General features: G+C 41.3%; 1 protein-coding gene and 1 pseudogene across 15 annotated transcripts in view; both read right to left on the minus strand.

Annotated features, from left to right (window-relative positions):
- The window catches only part of DOCK3 (dedicator of cytokinesis 3), a 506,159-nt gene that overhangs the window by 202,682 nt on the left and 280,673 nt on the right, over window positions 1-22,804 (minus strand). For all 15 annotated transcript variants that reach the window (XM_051852375.2, XM_051852373.2, XM_051852369.2 and 12 more), the window contains 2 exons: window positions 9,308-9,349; window positions 8,594-8,748 (listed from right to left, as the gene is read on the minus strand). In XM_051852375.2, the coding sequence (XP_051708335.1) occupies window positions 8,594-8,748; window positions 9,308-9,349 (197 nt within the window). The remainder of the gene's footprint in view (window positions 1-8,593; window positions 8,749-9,307; window positions 9,350-22,804) is intronic.
- On the minus strand, window positions 10,829-17,791 carry LOC127492370 (protein SET-like; annotated as a pseudogene).

A 22,804-nucleotide genomic window follows, 5' to 3' on the forward strand; every position in this document is an offset into this window, starting at 1 on the left:
ATGTTAAGGGACATATAGGGAGACTTAGACTCCAATACAATAGTACTGGGGGACTTCAATACTCCACTCTCAGAAATAGACAGATCAACTGGACAGAAGATCAACAAGGAAACAGCAGATTTAATCGACACTACAGCCCAAATGGATCTAACAGATATCTACAGAACTTTTAATCCTACACTTAAATTTACATTCTTCTTAGCAGTACATGGAACCCACTCTAAGATTGACCACTTACTAGGCCATAAAGCAAGTCTCAGCAAATTCAAAAGAATTACAATCATACCATGCAGCTTCTTAGACAACAGTGGAATGAAGCTGGAAATTAGCAACTCAGGAATCCCTAGAGCATATGCAAACACATGGAGACTGAACAATATGCTACTGTATGAACACTGGGTCATAGAAGAAATCAAAAGAAAAATCCAAGTAAATGATAACAACACAACATAACAAAACTTATGGAATACAGCAAAAGCAGTGTTAAGAGGAAAGTTTATAGCAATAGTTGCCTACATCAAGAAATTGGAAAGGCACCACATAGATGAGCTTTCAATGCATCTCAAGGATCTAGAAAAACTGCAGCAAACCAGACCCAAACTATTGGAAGAGAAGAGAAATAATTAAAATTAGAGAAGAAATCAACAGGATAAAATCCAAAAAAAATTACAAAAGATCAGCCAAACGAAGAGCTTGCTTTTTGAAAAAATAAAAAAAAAATGTATCCCTTTAATTTCTTTTTCTTGCCTAAAGCTCTGGCTAATACTTCCAGAACTATGTTGAATAGCAGTGATGAGAGTGGGCATCCCTGTCTGGTACCAGACCTCAGTGGAAATGCTTCCAACTTTTCCCCAAACAATAGGATGCTGGCCGTGGGTTTTTTCATAAGTTGCTTTGATTGTATTGAGGAATGTTCCTTCTATACCCAGTTTGCTTAGAGTTTTCATCATGAAAGGGTGTTGTATTTTATCAAATGCTTTCTCTGCATCTATTGAGATAATCATATGGTCTTTGTTGATGTATAACTTAATACTTTATCCCTTTTAGTATTTTTTTTGTTCCACTTAATACTATTGGTTGAACTCTTTAATTAACACACAATTATTCTTAGGTGTTTAAATTTAACTGAAAAGTGATCCCTGTTCAATATAAGTGTGGGGATAGAGAAAGAGGAGATGTACAGTTTGGGACATGCTCAATCGGACTTGCCCTAAATGGTAGAGTTAGAAACATGCCAGGGGATTCCAATTCAATCCCATCAAGGTGGCATGTACCAATGCCATCTCACTAGTCCAAGTGATCAGTTTAGTTCACAATTGATCATAATGATAGGACTAAGAGTCAAAGGGATCACATAAACAAGACTAGTGTCTGCTAATGCTAACTGATAGAATTAAAAAGGAGAGAACGATCCAACATGGGAAGAGGGATACACAGCAGACTCATAGAATGGCAGATGTCCTAAACAGCACTCTGGCCTCAGAATCAGCCCTTAAGGCATTCGGATCTGGCTAAAAAGCCCATGAGAGTAATTTGGGATTGGAAAGCCAAGAGACTCTGGTAAAAAACAAACAAAACAAAACAAAACAACAACAACAACAAAAAAAACAACCAACCAACAACCCTAAATGAAAGATCTCTGTGAGTGAGATCCCAGTGGAAAGAACGGGCCATCAAAGAAAGAGGTACCTTTCTCTGAAGGGAGGAGTGAACTTCCACTTTGAATAAGACCTTGTGTAAATAATATCAGAGTCAGCGAACTCAAAAGGCTTCCATAGCCTTGGCAACTCATGGCAAGTGCCTCGGGTGATTAATGACAGCATAAACAAGAGTGTCAATTGTTAAATCAACAACAGGAGTCACTGTGCACTTACTCCCCATGTGGATCTCTGTCCTTAATGTGTTGTACTATATGAATTAATGCTCAAACAGAACTTTATACTTTGTGTTTCTGTGTGGGTGCAAACTGCTGAAATCATTACTTAATATATACTAAATTGATCTTCTGTATATAAAAAGAATTGAAAATGAATCTTGATGTGAATGAAATGGGAGAGGGAGCGGGAGATGGGAGGGTTGAGGGTGGGAGGGAAGTTATGGGAGGGAAAAAGCCACTGTAATGCAAAAATTGTACTTTCAAAATTTATATTTATTAAATAAAAGTTAAGAAAATACTGTCTTATGAGAAAGTACCATGTTTTATAAAAGGGCATAGCAAACATAATGCAATCATAGGTCTTCCTAGTAGGTACTCTACTAATCAGAAAAAGATAACCCCACCCCCAAATCTATTTTTTTTTATCAGAATTTAATTGAAAATAAACGAAACTTTGAAGGAGTGAACATTTCTCCTTACAGGCATCAATGAACAGTACTTCCATATAAGGTAACAAATACAAAGCCACACAAGAAGCCAGGGTTTTGATCAGGACAATAGCAGTTACCAACATGTATACTATACTAATTTACAGTTTATCAACATTTTTCCATAAAGTACCTCATATGATAAAAGGGAACCTCACAGAAATACTCCATGTTTTGCACAGAAAAAAGTCTTCCTGATATTGTTTCATTCCTCCCTCCTTATCTATACTGACAGGTATATGTGCAGTATCTTCTCTGTGCAGAAAAGAGTTAACATGGCTGGTCTGTAAATACTGATTGGAAAGGTCTGCTTGCAAGGTTGGTTGTTGGCTGTCATCTGGGAATTTGGCTCTTGGGGGTATTTCCAAGAGAGTTGTGTGAACAACACTGTTTATGTTGAACACCTTCTTTCATACTGAGCTTGAAATATGGTTCATGCTAAAAAGAGGGTGCCTATACAATAGCTCCCAATAAATCTTGGGCACTGAGTATCTAACAGGCTTCCCAGGCCAGAAATATCATATACATGTTGCTACATTTTCCTTACTGGAAGAGTATGCTCTGTGTGATTCTACATATGAGGGAGAGAGCACAAGGAAGCCTGTGCATGGATTCCTCCAGAGTTCCTGTCTTTCTCCCTTAGTATGCCATGCTAAGTATTGTGCATCCCATTCGATGTCACTGTAATAAATCTTAGCCATGACTAGACATAGTTAGACAACTAAATGAGTCTAATGAATGATCATTAAGGGTGGTCTTGGGGAACTCCATACATCCTTTAAGCCTAGTGTCTTTATCTGTAAAGCAGCAGGGACTGTATCTTCCACATTATTGCAACCCTCAAAGAATCAAGTACAGAGCCATATAGTTTATAGGGCCTTAGTAAATAAAAATCAAACTCACCTAATAAAATCTCCTTGAATTCTAAAATGACTTTCAAAGACAACATAATTAAAACACTGTTGTGGACTGAACAGGACTTGGGTCCCCAAACTCATACAGATGTTTAAACTCCTGTCTTGGGGCCAGTACTGTGGCGTAACAGGTAAAGCTACCACGCAGCAGTGCCGGCATCCCATATGGGCGCTAGTTGAGGTCCCAGTGGCTCCACTTCTGATCCAGCTCTCTGCTGTGGCCTGGGAAAGCAGTGGAAGATGGCCCAAGTCCTTGGGCTCCTGCTTTGGATTGGCACAATTTTAGCCGCTGTGGCCAGTTGGGGAGTGAAACAGCGGATCGAAGACCTCATTCTGCCTCTCCTCTCTGTGTGTAACTCTTTCAAATAAATAAATAAATCTTAAAAAAATAAACTCCAGTCTTAAATTAACAGTGGCTGAATGCTAATGGCTGATGGATTAGAGTGGAGACTTGATCTAATTATAGCAGCTAGGAAGTGGGCCTCCTGGGATGTCTAGGTCATTGAAGGCGTGCTCTCAAAAGTTAGTTCTCAAGTGAAGGTTGATTATTCAAGCCAACTGCACTAACAAGAGGGTTGATTATTCAAGCTAAGTTTACCCTACCTTCTCTGCATCCCAACCCATTATGAGATTAATCTTTTGCACCCACTCAACCACTGACAGGCTGTACCCAAGATGACCTATTAAGGGGTGATGTCAGAATTGCAATACAAATGTGATTAAAACCCCAGGCAGGGGGCCAGCACTGTGGCATAGAGGATAAAGCCACTGCCTGTAGTGCTGGCATCGCATATGGGTGCCAGTTCGAGTCCCAGCTATTCCACTTCTGATCAGCTCTCTGGTACGGCCTAGGAAAGCAGTAGAAGATGGCCCAAGTCCTTGGGCCCCTGCACCTGCATGGGAGACCTGAAAGAAGCTCCTGGCTCCTGGCTTCCGATTGGCCCAGCTTTGGCCATTGCAGCCAGTTGGGGAGTGAACCAGCAGATGGAAGACCTCTCTCTCTGTCTATCTGTAACTCTTCCAAATAAATAAATAAATCCTAAAAAAAAAGTTTTGGTATATATACACACCATGGAATACTATTCAGTCATAAAAAAGAATGAAATCCTGTCTTTCTCAACAAAATGCATGTAACCAGAAACCATTATACTCAGTGAAATAAGCCAGTCCCCAAAAGACAAAATCCATGTTTTCCCTGATTTGTGGTTAGTAAAAGTACCAAAAATGCAATGTAAAGAAGTGAAATTGACAGTCTGAGCTTCAATGATTGCTTACATCCTTTGTCTCTACTATTGAGGAACAGTGTTTTTTTCTTCACATTATTTGTTGGATTCATTACATAGTGTATGGTTAATTATATGAATAAACTGAAGGTAGAACACTGCAGAAATTAATAAAGAGAATAGGAGGGAAAGGAGAAGAAAGGGTGGGAATGGGGGCAGGAGGGAGAAAATGGTGGGAAGTATCACTGTATTCCTAAATCTATGTATATGAAATACATGAAATTTATATACCTTAAATAAAATTTTAAAAAATTATAAAATTAAAAACCTGTAAAAAATGCTCTCCCTTTTTCTACCCAAGAACTTTCTTTTTAAATTTGTCAGTGCATATACTTTGTATTTGAAATTCAAAATTTCCCTTTTTCTCTCATCATTTAACTTCACCTAACAAATCATAATTGTGAACTCCTGGTTCCCACACACTATAAAGGATCTACCTACCTAATCTCAACACTACCTCTCACTTGTGCTATTTTTCCACAGTATCTTTTGATTTTTGGTATTCCCAAAAACAGCCATATAGCTTGCTCCCTGGAACCAGATTTCCAATCTCTCCAAGTCTCCAGTCTAACAGAACATCTTTGAAAATACAAATCCTGATGCACTGATTAATCTGTTGACAAGAATTCCTTCACTTCTTTCACATTCTTTAACTTCTATGTGAAGATTCAAGCATCCAGTTTTAAAAATTTACTGTGTCTTGAGATGATCTTTAATGTTGAGATGAACCACAAGTGTAGATTTGTGAAGGCAGAGAAGATAATCCCTGCTCTGGGAAGAAATGTCTCTGGTTCTGACAGAAACACCTCCAATCACTAGAGAACTCAGTCCCAGAGACCTTCTAAGAGTTCGACTCCAGAGGCATCAGAAACAGGCCTTACTGTTAAGCTCTTCCTCCAAGTACCAGATTTCCAGAGAAATCAAATCAGCTGAAATCTCCCCCAGCTAAAAATATTCTAACAACAAAAAGACTTTTTGGAAAGAAACACAAGCAATACAGCAAACTTCTATTCTGTATTTTGTTTGATGTCTTCATATTTATCTTCATCCACTACTCTGGAATAGCTTAAAGCATACTATGCAAATCTGAGATTTAGAGAAGTTGATGCTGGGAATAGGAACATGTGTGTGTGCCTGCTTGGATTACTCTGCCTGTGGCTTTAGTCTTGAGGTAGAAGTACAAAAGGGGGAAAGGACAGAATGCCTAAATTGAATTCAGACAGATTCAAAGTTATTTTCATAACTACAGACATCACACTGGAATTGCATTTTTAGAGTTTTTAAAAAGCCATTCACTCACTTGATAAATGTTACCAGTTCACTACAAGCTCTGTAACATTTTTTGCATGCACAAATAATATTCTAGGGAGAAAAAACTGAGGGAGGAATAACTGTGTACATATTGTGTCAATTTTTTAGTTTTCAGTTAAAGTTGGAAAACCTTGTTCAAAGGTTAGCCACTGCTTTATTTGCAAAGGATTTTCATTCTACTACAAGGTAACAACTGTTTTCTTTTCCAATGTCTTCTACACTTTAGCAATTTCCTAAGAAAGATTAAGTTAGCCATTGCTTTGTTGAGCTAATTCATTTTCTGTTGTTGAGTTAACTTCATTTCCATAACTTTTGGATTATGGTGGACTCGGTAATGGTTATACTGGAGACTTTGGGTTCTGTTATGTTCTGGAGAAGGATTTTTTTTTTAAACAGGGCATTAACTTGGATAGACTTATTAATCTGTAATCTATTTTTCCTGTGGTACATAGCAGGTCACATCACAATGTTTTACAGGCAGAGTGGACAGTGAGAGAGAGACAAAGAAAAAGGTCTTCCTTTTGCCGTTGGTTCACCCTCCAATGGCTGCCGCAGCTGGCGCGCTGCAGCCGGCGCACCATGCTGATCCGGCAGGAGCCAGGTGCTTCTCCTGGTCTCCCATGGGGTGCAGGGTCCAAGGACTTGGGCCATCCTCCTCTGCACTCCCGGGCCACAGCAGAGAGCTGGCCTGGAAGAGGGGCAACCGGGACAGAATCCGTTGCCCTGACTGGGACTAGAACCTGGTGTGCCGGCGCTGCAAGGCAGAGGATTAGCCTATTGAGCCACGGCGCCGGCTCTATTTTTTCTTTTGTTACTCATGTTTTTGGTATCATATCTAAAAATCTATCACCAAGTTAAAGTCTGTGAATATTTATTCTTATGTTTTAAGAGTTTAGTTTGCGCCTGGCATTGTGGTTTAGCAGGTTAACCCTCCACCTGTGATGCTGGCATCCCATATGGGCACCAGTTTGAGACCCAGCTGCTCAACTTCCAATCCATCTCCTTGTTAATGCACCTGGGAAAGCAGTGGAAGATGGTCCAAGTGCTTGGACTTCCTGTACCCACAGAGGCGACCTGCAAGAAGCTCTGGGCTCCTGGCTTTGGCCCAGCCCAGCCCTTGCCATTGTGGCCATTTGGGAAGTTAACCAGTGGATGAGATTTCTCTTGTTCTGTCTCTCTTCCTCTCTCTGTAACTCTGCCTTTTAAAGATATTAAAAAAATCATAAAAAAAAGAAATGCTGTTTTAAAAAAAGAGTTTTGGTTTTAGTTCTTACATTCAGATATTTGATATATTTTTAATTAATTTTTGCATTTGGTGTTGTCATTTGCATTGATGAAGGTAGTTTTACTGTATATAGAACTAATAGTTGACATTTTTCTTTTTAATCATTGAGTATATCATTACATTTGCTATGTCTTCCATCACTTCTGGTAAGTCAGCCATTAATTGTATTTTTCTCCTACATGACAGGCCATTTTCTCTTACTGTTTTCAAGACCTTGCCTTTGACTATGACAGGTTAAAGACTGACTATTTTTGTATTTATCCCACTTAAGGTTCATTGACTTTCTTGGATATATGCTTTTCAACAAATTTTGAAAGTTTTTAGTCATTACTTCTAAAAATATTTTCTTCTATCCTTTCTCTTTTCCTTCTTTTTCTGGCTGTGGATTTCTAGATTTGTCCTCCTAGGCCTATGAGTTGTTCTCTAGCTTCTGTTTTCAGATTAAACACTTACTGAGTTCTTCCTGTTCAAGAAGCTTTGAATAGTTAAATACGGATAAGAAACAAACTCAGGCCCTGGAGTTTATTGTCAACATACTTTCTTACTGCTAAGAAACAATCTCAGGCCCTGGAGTTTATTGTCAACATACTTTCTTACTGCTAATAGCCTCTCTTTTTTTTCCTTTATACATGCATCATTGTTCTTATTGTTTCTGACTCAAGCCTTTGCTTTTTGAAATTTTTTTCATATTTGACTCTTTTCTTCTTGAACTTTTAATAAAATCCAAAATTCTTCAATGGCTATAAGGTCCTATATATTCTGGCTCTTGCTCATTTCTTCGATTACCTTGTTATACCCTCTCCTGTAGATCACTACATTCCAGCTACACTGATCTCTCATTTCTTTAAATGTACCAAGTTTTGTTTGCCTATAGACTTTTTCTCAACCAACTTATCCCATTTTTTTTCTTACCCTTACTTTAAGCCTTAGCTTGAATGCCAGAAGACCTTTCCTTCACTCCAATTAAAATAAGAACTTCAAAGCACCATATATATTTTCCTTAACAATACTTACCACAATTTTTAAACTACATATTTATTATGGTCATGCGTTTAATATTGGTGGGGCTGCCCTCAGACAGTATATCATCAGTCTTTTTCTCTGTGGATGCTGTTTCTCACATGCAACAAGCCAGGGCTTCCTGCACTCCTAGGCTGGGCGTCTCTGCTGCATTTGTTCTGTTCTGTATTTTGCATATGTCTTTACTCTGGCATTGAATACATGCATCCTTTTCTTTCCCTGAGTGGTGACAGCCAAGATTTGATTTTGAGCTTCCACATGGAATAAGCACAGTGGGGAAAAAGAGGCTACACATGGTTAAGATGACTTCAGAGTACACAGGGACCAAACTCCCTGATAATAAGACCAAGTTACCTTATCTTGCTTCTCCTCTTACCATCCTAATATATCTCAACCTCACCTCAACTAACTCTTACCTGATCTGCTTGCCTTCTCTCATATCATATAAGGAAAAGAAGACATCAGTATCTTCCCCAATGGTATTGTAGGTAAAACTCTTCAGGCTAAAGAAGAAGTGATGTGGCACTGGCATCCGACAGGTCTCTCCATGACGTGGGCGCATTGTATCTACCTAATGAGAAGGCAAAAAAAAGTGATTTCTATTTTATTCCTTATGCTAATCACTAAAAATTGAAACTAAATTACTAACTGTTCACATTGCTAAGGGGATATTTAAGAGGGAGGTTGAGGATGTTTTCTCGTCATTGATAGAAGACTTGGGCCAAGGTAGACAATTAACTAGCTGAGAGAAGGAAACAGTGAAGGAGATATGGGGGAGTAATTCCAACTTAGACATGAATGCAAAAGCCCCATCAGGTCACAAATATATACAACATAATGGGAACCATTTTCAAAGCCATTTCTTAGAGATGTTGTTATGACCCTGATGCACCTGAATTACACTGCTAGAGGGTAATATTATTCTAAATAATATTTTCATTTTAGTTTCAGTTCTTTTAACTGGACTATGTAAGTGCACAGAGGAGTAGAGATTGGCTTCATCTGCTTTGAAATTGAGGCTCCTTAAAGGAAAGGTATCATATAATCAAGAGTCACCTACTGTATCCTAGTGGTGATCTCTTCAAAGAACAGTTGACAGAAAAACTATGAGGCATGAGTAAGCTGCTTACCTGAGATGTACTCTGCTGTACACTCTGCCGGCTAGACAAATGCTATGGAAAGAAAGGAAGAAAACTTCACTCTATGGGAAGGAATTGATTTTATTAAGCACCTTCTACAGGTTAGGCAGTCTGCTATATATTTTATATTCATGATCTCATTTAGTTCTGATAATTATGTTTGACAAGTGTTATATTAGAGGGAGGCAAATAAGGAAGTGATTTGCTGAAGGACACATAGCAGGAAGGTGGCAAAGCATGAATTCAAGTACTGGTCTCTCTAGCTTTAAATACCAAGTCACATATGGGTAACTAGCATTGGATTTTTTGCTTTGGGACTGCCCTTTCCACACATTATTCTTTCTAAGCTGCCTGATCCAATTTCTTCAGGCTTTCCATACTAGAGGCTCTTTAACAAAAAGAGCTCCCTTCCAAACATTTCTCCAAGAGGCTGTTCATTCACCACTAGTAGAAAAAAGATTCCAATTCCAGCTATGCCACTCATAGGCTATGAAACTTCAGACAAATCACTTAATACCGGCTGGCACTGTGGCTCACTTGGCTAATCCTCCGCTTGTGGCACCAGCACCCCAGGTTCTAGTCCCGGTGGGGTGCTGGATTCTGTACTGGTTGCTCCTTTTCCAGTCCAGCTCTCTGCTGTGGCCCGGGAAAGCAGTGGAGGATGGCCCAGGTCTTTGGGCCTGCACCTGCGTGGGAGACCAGGAGGAAGCACCTGGCTCCTGGCTTGGGATCCGCGCAGTGCAACGGCCACAATGCACCGGCTGTAGCAGCTACTTGGGGGGTGAACCAACGGAAAAGGAAGACCTTTCTCTGTCTCTCTCTCTCTCTCACTGTCTAACTTTGCCTGTCCAAAAAAAAAAAAAAAAAAAAAAATCACTTAATACATCCAAGAAACATTTTTCTCAACTGTAAAATTGAGATAGTAACCTGAATTCCTTAACGAGGTTGCTGTGAGGCTCAAATTACAACATTAGAATTAGTATGATTTAGCAATTAGGAACCTATGTGTAGAAGCACAGTAACGTAAAACTTAAAAAGAAACAATATGAAAAGAAAGACTAGGGAAGGTGGAAGCGTGGATGGAAGGGAGGGTAGGGTGAAAAGTATCACTATGCTCCTAAGTCTATGTATATGAAATACATGAAATCTGTTTACCATAAACAAAAACATCGAAAACAAAACAGAAGAAGTGAGGATATCAGGTTTCAGATCTTGACTCATAGTTACTAACTATGTATTTCCTCATCTGTAAAGTGAGGAAAAAATTTATACCTAACTCAATCTAATAGGATTTTTTGCAAATTAACCAAATAATACCTATAAGTAGCTGATACTTGTTATCTATAATTGTTATTTTGTTACTATAATTGGTATATTTTTGTACACATTTAGTTTTATTGTAACAAAGTAACTTATACACTTTTAACTTTTTTTAAAAAAATTTACTTATTTATTTGAAAGTCAGAGTTACACAGAGAGAGAAGGTGAGGCAGAGAGAGAGAGAGAGAGGGAGGGAGGGAGGGAGGGAGAGGGAGAGGGGAAGGTCTTCCATCTGCTGGTTCACTCCCCAGTTGGCAACAACAGCCAGAGCAGAGGCATTACCCATTACACCACAGCGCCAGCCCCACTTTTAACTTTAAAACTGAGCATCATCTTTCTTTTCCAGTGAAACGAAAAGAATTTTTAAAATAAACAGGAATAAAATTACAATAGAGAATGTCAGTTCCAAATAAGATCCTACAGGTTCTGCTGATTCTCCCATTGAGTACCAGGACTCAAGTCATCATTAGGATAGAATTTTATTTTTAAAAGTGTCATCTTAAACTGCAAGGATGTCCACTGAACATCACAATTAAACATGGCAAAGGAGAAGCCATGCTGTCAAAATGTCCACTTAACCCAAGCAAATATTTCAAACCCTCCCCTTGCTGACCTTCAATAACCCTATTTTTTAAAGATTTTTCCCCCTTTTTTTGAACAAGAAAAAGTAGACAGATACGTGTTGGTAAATGCTAACTAACTGTATTCACATAGAGACACAGTGTAATCTCTGAGCCCAATATATAGAGAAAGGACAAAAGCCAGAATTCTGCGCACTACTACACATAGGCCTAGCACCCTTCAGCTTCCAGCACAGTGAAGGGAGTGGAAGGTTTTCTTTTTCCCACAGAACACGGTGGTGTTGATTCCATACAGTTTTTGTTGAGACAAGAAGGGACAAAAATGAATTTGGAACAGAAAGGGGTAGAGATTCTTTTCCCATTCTATTCTGCTTTAGATATTTTCCCCACAATAAGATAAAAATCATGGGCTGGAGAAAAGAGAACTTAAAAACAGGGAGAATGAGCACAAGAGAAAAAAAAAAACATAAAAATAAGAAAACAGCAATTGCTCCCAGGGACTGGAGAAAATAAAAAAAAAAAAGTTGGAATGCATCAATGTTTTCTATTAGTTATCTTCTCCTTCATCCACATCTCCTTCTCCTCCATCATCATCTTCATCTTCTTCCCCCTCATCTTCAGCCCTTTCATCAATGTCTTCCAATCCTTCCTCATTATCATGCTCTTCTCCTTCCCCTTCATCATCCATAGCAGGAATCAAGTAGTATTGCAATGAATTCGGCCAAATATCATCTTTGAAGACCTCGCCTAACTCCTCCGCACCTGGATCAGAATGGTCAGTAAACAAGGTGAAGAAGCTCTGGTTCCTCACGCTGCCTCTTTCTGCTGGCTTTGTTCTCCATTTGATGCCAATGTTTCCTCAAATCCTTTCCAAATTTCCATTTCAGTGGATTTTGAAGATGGATCGCTACTCTCATTCAGATCAAATTCTTTGGAGAGAATTTTATTTCTGAAATAAGGATTTTCATCTATTCTGTAACCTGATCTAGTATCTTCAAATTCTGTCACTTCAGCGCTGGTCAGATAATGCAGCGCCTCTTCATCCTCATCCCCAAGCAGCACAGATACTTGAGATGGCTGACAAACATTGTTACCCAAAAATCTGCGATTCTGGCGATCAGTTCTGACCTCTCGTGAAAAAATGGTTGGCGGAGTTTGTTATATTTCTATTTTACTTTCAAAACCTCCTTATTGGCTTGTTCATTAAGTCCATTTCATTTTGTATTTCATCAATATGTTCAATTGTTTCTTCCTGTTCTTTTTGTAAGGTCTCGACAGCCCCGTTGTGGTTGGAGTTGAGCTGCTTTTCACTGACTTTGGCCACTGGCACAGGGAGAGAAGGGAAGGCAGGGGGGTGAGCAGGTGGCTTCCTCTTAAGCCACAAGCGCTCAGTCTGGCCGCCTCTTCCAGGCGCTGCTGGCTTGCACTGCCCTCGTGGCCTGACTACGAGGACGAGGGCAGGGCTGGGGGCTGCACGCAGGGCCCAACTGGGGCTCCTGCTTGCGGAGGGGAGGAGAGGGAAGGGCAGGCGGGCGGGTGGGCAGGCAGCTAGGCTCCCTCACTCGCTCTCCAGCTTGCTGCTCACTCTCCTGGAAGCGCCTCCTCCTCCACCTCCTCTTCAGTGTACTTCTTTAAAATTAGTTTTCATACAAAAATAATTCATATTTAGCAGTAAAGCCTGGGAGAGAGAATGGTAAAGTCATAAACATCTTTAGAGGCATCAAATTTGGGGGAAAGTTTCTGGTTTAGTCTGAAAGCACACCATGTTGACAGAGGCGAGCAAGACTATTAGCATTTTGGAAACTTTTTCATGGCACTATGAGGAAGAACCATTACATATATATACACATATATATACACACACACACATATATACACACATACACACATATATACACACACTATATTCCACGAACAAATAGAAGCAGCTCTATGCTTCCAACCATTAGGTAATATCGAAGAGGAAATGTTAATTACCCCCCCCCCCTTTTTTTTTTTTTTTTGACAGACAGAGTGGATAGTGAGAGAGAGACAGAGAGAAAGGTCTGCATTTGCCGTTGATTCACCCTCCAATAGCCGCCATGGGGCGCGTGCTGTGGCCGGCGCACCGCGCTGATCCAAAGGCAGGAGCCAGGTGCTCTCCTGGTCTCCCATGGGGTGCAGGGCCCAAGTACTTGGGCCATCCTCCACTGCACTCCCAGGCCATAGCAGAGAGCTGGCCTGGAAGAGGGGCAACCGGGACAGAATCCGGCGCCCCGACTGGGACTAGAACCCTGGGTGCCAGCGCCGCTAGGTGGAGGATTAGCCTATTGAGCCGCGGTGCCGGCCAATTACCCCTTCTGAACAGAGCACATTATATACATATATGAAATGTCATACTGCAGCCCACAAATATGTATAGTTATTGTTCACAAAATTAAAAATACATAAATTAAGAAATGCATACACTACATTATTGCATCTGCCATTTTTTTTTCTCAATAGAGAGCTAGTTTCAGCCCTTTTAAGGCTCTAGTCCATTTGGTTTACAGAAGAAGGTCAATATAGGAAAACTATGCATCTTTGGGCATAGTATTCAACTAAATAATAAAATTAATTTTCTGGGACCAGTGTTGTGGCACAACAGGTTTTGCTACTGCCCACTATGCTGCTATCCCATAGGGTGCTGGTTCAAGTCTTGGCTGTTTCACTTCTGATCCATCTCCCTGCTAATGCACTTGGGAAAGCAGCAGAAGATGGCCTAACTTCTTAGGTCCTTGTATCCACTTCTTAGATCCTTGTATCCACATAGGAGACTTGGATGGAGTTCCAAGTTCCTGGCTTTGGCCTGGCCCAGCCACTGCAACCATTTGGGGAGTGAACTGGCAGTAAAATACCTCTCTTCTCTTTCTGTCTCTCCTTCTCTTTGTAACTCTGCCTTTCAAATACATAAATCTTTTAAAAATTAATTTTATGCTATATATGTTTGGAATTGTGTTAAGTATTGTGAGACTTATAAGGAAATATAAAGCATCTTTAGTCAGGATCATCAACAGATTAATGTCGGATTATTAGCAAATAATCTAATCAGTTGATTTATTCCTAATGTGTTAAGTACCAACACTGTACTATTCAAAAGGTTAATTAGCAACAGAAGACAACTGACCTACAAAGTTCCCGATACATGCTAATGGAGAAAGATAACAGTGAAGTAGGTCATTATAATATGAGTATTCTAGTCACAATGTGGAAGCTCATATTATGAAAGGAGGAAATTAAAATCAACACTACCAGTGTTGTGGCACAGTGGTTTAAGCTGCACTTGGGATGCTTGTATCCCACATTGGAGTGCTGGCTACAGTCTCTGTTAATCTTCCAACCCAGCTCCCTGCTAATGTGCCAGGGAGGCAGCAGATGATGGCTCAAGAACTTAAGTCTTTGCCACACATGGGAGATAGATGGAATATTGGCTGCTGGATTCAGCTTAGGCTATCCTTGGCTATTTTGTCTTTTGGGGAATAAACCAGCAGAGAGAAGGTCGCTCGCTCTCTTGCTCACTCTCTCTCTCCATTTCAAATAAATACAAATCTTGAAAAAATATCAGCACAAATACTTTGCTACTGTTCATTCGTATGCCTTATATTTTGGGCAGTACCAATTCTGTATTGCTGAAAGTGGGTTTTGATTGGTTATTATGCAGAGGCAAGAATTAAGAAGCACTAAAAGTTCCATTTTATTGTCATCATAAAGAATTTTTAAAATACTACTGTGTATTTAAAGAGATTTTTATTAATCATTATCACTCAACACTTGCACTTGGGCTTGACTTTTTTTTTAATGAAAAAGAAAATGCTCTAAATCAAAGTTAAAATATGAGCCTATTCATAATTTTTTTTCTTTTTTTCTTTTCTTTTTTTCTTTTTCTTTTTTTTTTTTTTTTTTTTTTTTGACAGGCAGAGTGGACAGTGAGAGAGAGAGACAGAGAGAAAGGTCTTCCTTTTGCCGTTGGTTCACCCTCCAATGGCCGCCATGGCCGGCGCGCTGCAGCCGGCGCACCGCGCTGATCCGATGGCAGGAGCCAGCTATTTATCCTGGTCTCCCATGGGGTGCAGGGCCATCCTCCACTGCACTCGCTGGCCACAGCAGAGAGCTGGCCTGGAAGAGGGGCAACCGGGACAGAATCCGGCGCCCCGACCGGGACTAGAACCCGGAGTGCCGGCACCGCAGGCGGAGGATTAGCCTAGTGAGCCGCGGCGCCGGCCTATAAATTTTTTTTTAAAAACATACAACAAGGAGTATTATTATAATCAGAAAGTTTAACATTTAGTCTTTGCAATCTCAAGTAACATTTAAATATTAATGCAAAAGGTTCTAAAAGGATATTCTTTTGGACTGATGATAACTAAGATTTAATCCAAATATTTCATGTATGTTTCTATTTAAAAAATTTCCATTTATTTTTATTTATCTGAAAGGCAGGGAGACAGAGAAAGATAGCAGACAGAGATAGTCCACTACTGGTTCACTCCCCAAATGCCAGACAATAGCTGGGACTAAGCTAGGCAGAGGCCAGAAGCCTGACACTCCATGCAGGTCTCCCAGGAAGATGGCCAGGACCCATCTTGAGCCATTACTACTGCTTCCCAGGGTGCACATTAGCAGAACCTGGAATTGGATGTTGAGCCTCAGATCAAACCCAGGTCCTTTGATACGGGCTGCTGGTATCCCAAACAACTTTTTAAGTGCTACACCAAATGCCTGTCCTTATTGTACATTTCTTAATGTAATTTAACACAAACATTTTAAATGGTTTTTAATAAACTGCAGACTCTCATAATCAGTTTTCCTTCATCATATATAATTCTTTCTAATAAGGAAACACATTGGCTAAAAAAATTACAGCAAAATAAAAAGGTTTGAAATTTAAGCTTTTTGTTAAATCAATAATCTTAGTAAAAACAAATAAAAGCAATTTAAGCACCCAGTTGAAAAAGTTAAATAGCCCTAAAAATCTTGCAATAAGTATTAGTCCTTTGCCCACCCTCTTCTGTTCCCCAGAGAAAAGTACTTTCAACTCTACTGTTTTTTCCCCTAGAATTTATCAAACATTTCTAAGTGTCATATTTATACTGCTCTAATTTTATAATTATCAATTGGCACAGTTACAGAGAAAAGAGGGAGAGGCAGAGATCTTTCCATTGGCTGGTTCACTCCCCAAATGGCTGCTACAGCTGGAACAGGGTCAAGCTGATGCCAGGAGTTTCTTCCTGGTCTTCCATTGGGTGCAGGGGCCCAAGCACTTGGGCCATCTTCCACTGCTTTCCCAGGCACATTAACAAGGAGCTAGACTGGAAGTGGAGAGCCAGGACTCAAACTCGTGCCCAGATTGGGTGCTGGTGGTGCAGGCCCTGGTTTTATAGGCTATGTCATAACATCAGCCTCTGGTTTTTTTTATTATTACAGCTCAGGATTTTTTTTTTTTTTTTTTTTTTTTTGACATGCAGAGTTAGAAGTGAGACAGACAGAAAGGTCTTCCTTTTTCTGTTGGTTCACCCCCGAAATGGCCACCACAGCCGGTGCGCTGCGGCCGGCGCAGTGTGCCGATCTGAAGCCAGGAGCCAGGTGCTTCCTCCTGGTCTCCCATGCGGGTGCAGGGCCCAAGCACTTGGGCCATCCTCCACTGCACTCCCGGGCTACAGTAGAGAGCTGGACTGGAAGAGGAGCAACCGAAACAGAACCAGCACCCCGAGTGGGACTAAAACCCGGGGTGCTGGCGCCACAGGCAGAGGATTAGCCAAGTGAGCCGCGGTGCCAGCCACAGCTCAGGATTTTAATTTTTGTTTACATCTTCTTCCCTTCACCCATCTTCCTAGTATCTCAAGACTTGTTTAAAAACTATTGTTTATTGAACTGCAACTTTCAAATATTGCTCACAGTTGAGTCAAATCATATACTTCAATTACATTTCTTCTCCTACTTTTGTCTTTGAAATACTTTGTAATACAGTGATCCCTTGGCATTTGCTGAGGATTGGTTCCAGGGACCAACCACAGACACCAATTCCATGGATGCTCAAATACCTTATATAAAACAGTATTTGCATATTACCTACACACATTCTTTAAATCCTCTTTAGATCATTTATAATACCTAATACAATGTAAATGCTATGTAAATAGGTGTAACACTGTATTGTTTAGGCAATAATGACAAGAATTTTTTCAAAACATTTTTGATCTGTGGTTGGTTCAATCAGCAAATATGGAATCTGAATATATAGGGCTGACTAAATAGGCTTTTTCCCCTATGCCCTCCAGGAACTCTATAGAGTACCTTTCAACAGCATTTTCCAAATGGTGAAAACTGTCAGATATTTCATGAAGACATTTTCTCCTATAGATACTCTTTCTGGCTACCCTCTTTCTTCCTTTTTCATTTAATCTGGACAGTTCTCAACAGTTACTCTGTAGACAAACTGAATCACTGTCAGCCTAGGACTACTCTGCTGTTAACCTGAGTACTCTTTGTACCACTCATTTGTGTCAATCTGTTTCCTTGACTGTACACAGTAACACCTTTTAGTATACTCCTTCATCTTAAGGAATAACTTATTTATCAGTAGTATCTTTGATATGAGATAAGGCAGGTGGCTGGATGAGGGTCATGAGCTGAAAGCCACACCTCCTTGGCCTAATGTAATCTTATCTACCCTCCTGTTAAAAACATGACCCCTTCCACAGGATGTACTTCCCCTGGGGGCAGTACCATGTAATCACTTCCCTTTCTATGCTCATCAGAAGCCTGGTAAAGGGAAATGTGCTCTCTCTCTCCTCATGGATCCAGAGCGAGCAGGGTATGGAAATCTTTCTTTTCCATTCCTGGCCCACTCTGCCTGAACAATGGCCATGTAAGTGTGTGTTTTCCTCACCTTGTAAATAAACTTTATCACTTTGCATGTTGTGTCTGTGACTGTACTTAGAATGCTTCTCTAAGTACGAGGCAGGAACATAGAATAGAAAGTTAGGTCCAACCTAGTTCACAACATTGTGAAAAAAGCACTAAGAAGGGGTATCCAAGATGGCTGAGCAGGGTATGTCTACATTAACTTAAATTGTTCTGAAATATGAAAAGAATAAGGACTGTATTTCCAGGGGACTGAATGATGGAAAATCTTGGGAAGAAGTGAAAAAACAAAACCACCCAGTTGCCCCTCTTCCAGGCCAGCTCTCTGCTGTGGCCCGGGAGTGCAGTGGAGGATGGCCCAAGTCCTTGGGCCCTGCACCCACATGGGAGACCAGGAGAAGCACCTGGCTCCTGGCTTCGGATCAGCACTGTGCACCGGGCAAAGCGGCCATTGGAGGGTGAACCAACGGTAAAGGAAGACCTTTCTCTCTGTCTCTCTCTCTCTCACTGTCCACTCTGCCTGTCCAAAAAAAAAAAAAAAAAAAAAAAACCAGTGAAGACTCCATGGGATAAGAGAAGTCAGAGACACGCTGCAGCCAGCTGTGGGCCACCATCTTACCACACCAAGGTAGGAAGACATTGCTGCATGCCTCACCACTTGCGGTTTTAGTGGACAGGGAATTCCACAGTTACTCACTGACTTTTACTGCAGCCTAGAGAGTTGACAGGGGTCTGAATGACTGCTAGGCTTGGAGCAGGGAAGCCACCTTGCTTCATCCCCCTCCCTGACCCATGCAGAGCACAGTGAACACCCATGTAGCTCACCCGTTTTGCTCCTACCAGCATCACAGTCAGAGGCAAGGTAATGTGTGGGACAAAGGACAGATCCCTTCCATCCTGCAACTATGGGAGTTTTTGGACTTTAGCCCCAGAACCATGCTCAGGCACTCTACATGAGCTGGGGGAATTCACCTTAGCTTCTGGGAGCTAACACCAGAAACAACCTGTAAGCAACTACCACCCTTGGAGATCTTGGTAATAACTCTACCATATCCCACAACATTAGGGATATAGCAACTTGTTCTAAATTTCTTGGTGCCACTGGAATCTACTTGGTGGACATAAGATAAAAATATCTTTATTCCACCTCTCTGGGCTCATACCCTCCTATATACCCTGTAGTCACCAAGTAGGATTTGAACAGGTTCAACTGACATTCCCCAGTCCTAGGATTATGGCTGTTATATTAGAAGTCACAGAACCACTTGGACTCTCTTAGCAGGACATGAAGAAGTGTTCATCTGTATTACATAGTCCTAGGTCCTCAGCAATTGGTGCCACAAGCCCCAGCATCACTCAGGCTTGCCGGTAGGACAAGGGGGCAGCTACTCTTGTCTCTCTCAGCACCAAGAAAGAGGCCCTGGTTATCACATTTGCCAGAGAAACTGAAACTATGCTCTCTGTGGACCAAAGATGCACATTCAAGGAAACTCTTACTCATCTCAAAGCTACATTTCTGTCCCTATGAACTGCAGCAAACTAGACTACTGGGTCACTTACAGACACAGCTGACACTGATTAAGACAAAAGAAATCACTCAGAGACTACAAAGAGACTACACTCCTGGGATCATTAGAACCAAAGCCAAAGCAAGAAGCCAAGTGATACCCTGCATTCCAGCTAAACCATAAACTATTTTTTTCCCAATAAAACCTACTTTATAAGGAAGAAGGGCCAAAGTGTCCTACATAGGGACACAGGAGATTTGAAGAAGCAAGGTAGCACAACGCCTCCAAAAGAACACAACAATCCTCCAAAATTAGAAGAATAAGGGGGGAAAGCTCACTATGTTACTAAATCTGTATATATGAGATATATGAAACCTGTATAACTTAAATAAAACTAAATTTTAAAAAGTCATCCTCCTATAGCTTTAATGATCTGTGATTACTTTAAAATTTATTGTATATGGGTGAAATGGTCATTCTTCCACTCAATTACTGTTTATAGCCATTGTCTATATTCCCACTAAACTAGGATGTTTTTGCATTTTATTTGTAAACTTATTCAGTAAAGTATTAAGGCCTTTAACTGCAATATAAATTTAAAATATGTTATCTCAAAAAAAAATCAGAGAAGGAAGGAAGATGGGAAAAAGAGGGGGGAGGCAGGAAAGGAGGGAGGAAGGGAGTGTTATTATGTTCCTAGAATTTTATCTACATAACACATTGAATCTGTTAAAAACTAATTAAAATTTCAAAAATTTAATAAAGAAAAGAGAATTTTTGTAGTTTTAGACTTTGAATGATCAAACCTCTCTTTATGCTACTTACAACTTAACTCATAGTGCTGCTGAGTAAATATAGAATTCTAGGCTGAATTTTATTTTCTATCAGAATTTTAAAGCAATACTCTCATATCTTCTGTTTTTTAGTGATTCTATTACAAAGCCAAATATTATTCTTTTTTTTTTTTTTTTTTTTTTTTTTTTTGGCAGGCAGAGTGAACAGTGAGAGAGAGAGAGAGACAGAAAGGTCTTCCTTTTCTGTTGGTTCATCCCCCAATGGCCGCTGCGGCCGGCACACCACGCTGATCCGAAGCCAGGAGCTAGGTGCTTCTCCTGGTCTCCCATGCCGGTGCAGGGCCCAAGCACTTGGACCATCCTCCACTGCACTCCCGGCTCACAGCAGACAGCTGGACAGGAAGAGGAGGGACTGGGACAGAATCCAGCACCCCGACTGGGACTAGAACCTGGGGTGCCGGTGCCGCAGGCAGAAGATTAGCCTATTGAGCTGCGGCGCCGGCCTAGCCAAATACTATTCTTAAAACAAATGCTCTGGAGTTTGCATTGTGGCACAGAGGAGTAAACCGTCCCTGCGACATCAACATTCCTTATGGGTGCTGGTTTGAATTCCAGCTGCTCTACTTCTAATCCAGCTCTCTGCTAATGCATCTGGGAAAGCAGTGGAAGACATCCTAGGTACTTGGGCACCTGACACCCATATAGGAGACCTGGATGGAGTTCTAGGATCCTGGCTTTAGCTTGGCCCAGCACCAGAGATCGATCTTCCATTCACTGGTTCACTGCCCAAATGGCCACAACAGCTGGGGCTGGGCCAGGGCTGTCGCTCCCCCTCTTCGTGGAGGAACGACACAGGACCCTGCGCTGTTCCTTTGTCTGCTCGGCCCTTCCCGGGTTTGCTGCTGGTTCTTCCCGGGTTGGCTACCGTCCCTTCCACCTCCGTGGAAGGGCGGTTCCCCCTGCCACTTTCCCCACTTCCGTGGGGGAGCGGCACACCGCCGGCCAGCTCTCTCGGGGGCTGCACAGGTGTTCCTTCAGATAGATGTTCCTGGTGCATGTTGTCTCTCTCCTCCTTTATAGTCCTCTTCCACCAATCCCAACTCTGCTACCCACACGCTGAGTACGCTGCTCTCCTCTAATCAGGAGCAGGATCAGCTCCTGCAGGTCATCACTCAAGTTGGCGAGAGGCAGCTGCGTAGAAGTTGTTACTCCCTTCTCAGCGCCATATTGTGGGAGAGCAGATGCATAGAATAAGTCTTAATTCCAGTAACTTAGTCTAGTCCGAGTTGCTCCCCACACAGGGCAAAGCCAGGGGCTTCATCTGGGTCTCCTACATGGGTGCAGGGGCCCAATTACTTGGGCCATCCCCCACTGCTTTCCAGGCACATTGGCCAGTGCCACAGGTGGAAGCTTAGCCATCTAAGCCACAGTGCTGGCCTTACAAAAACAACATCTTTGGGGGCTGGCACTACGGTGTAGCAGGTAAAGCCGCTGCCTGCAGTGCTGGCATCTCATATGGGCACTGGTTCAAGTCCTGGCTGCTCCACTTCCTATCCAGCTCTCTGCTGCAGCCTGGGAAAGCAGCAGAGGATGCCTCAAGTCCTTGGGCCCTGCACCAGCCTGGGAGACCCAGAAGAAGCTGCTGGCTCCTGGCTTCGGATTGGCCCAACTCTGGCCGTTGCAGCCTTTTGGGGGAGTGAACTCATGGATGGAAGACTTCTCTTATCTCTGCCTCTGCTTCTCTGTGACTCTGCCTTTCAAATAAATCTTAAAAAAAAAAAATAAATAAAAACCAGCTTCAACATCTTCCAAGCTACCATTCCAAGTGGAGTACATGGCTTCAAATTCATTCTCCCTTCATTTTCCACATCTGATTGATGGTCAAAATTCATTAATTCTACTTCTAAACATTCTCATTTTTATTGCATTTTTCTGCATTTTCTAGTGTTGCCTACCCATTGTTTACTGCCTGAATCACTACTGTGGTATTCCTCCTTTCTGATTCCAGTCTTCTACAGTTTACTCTGCATAGAATTAACATTTGAAACCCATATCTGATAGTGTCCTTCTCGTGGTTCTATCCCACTACTGTATAGTCCAATTTGGGGCATACAAAGCTTCTCATGATTTTGCTCTTGCCTCCTTCTTGGCCTTATCTCCTACTCACTAACATATACCTACATATCAAAGTTATCAAATGTCTTATAGTTTCCTGGAACTGCAAATTCCCTGATATGCCTAATTTTAGAATGTCTTTAACTTCTATTTTCCCACCCCCAAGAAATCAGTCAATACCTCCAACAGCATCAGTGCACACCTTAACTACACTATGACATGCACATATGACAACTGTTTATTTGTGGTCTTTCGATTCTATGAGAGTTTCTTTTTTTTTTTTTTTCT

This window comes from Oryctolagus cuniculus, chromosome 10, assembly GCF_964237555.1.
Source record: "Oryctolagus cuniculus chromosome 10, mOryCun1.1, whole genome shotgun sequence".
Taxonomy (NCBI): domain Eukaryota; kingdom Metazoa; phylum Chordata; class Mammalia; order Lagomorpha; family Leporidae; genus Oryctolagus; species Oryctolagus cuniculus.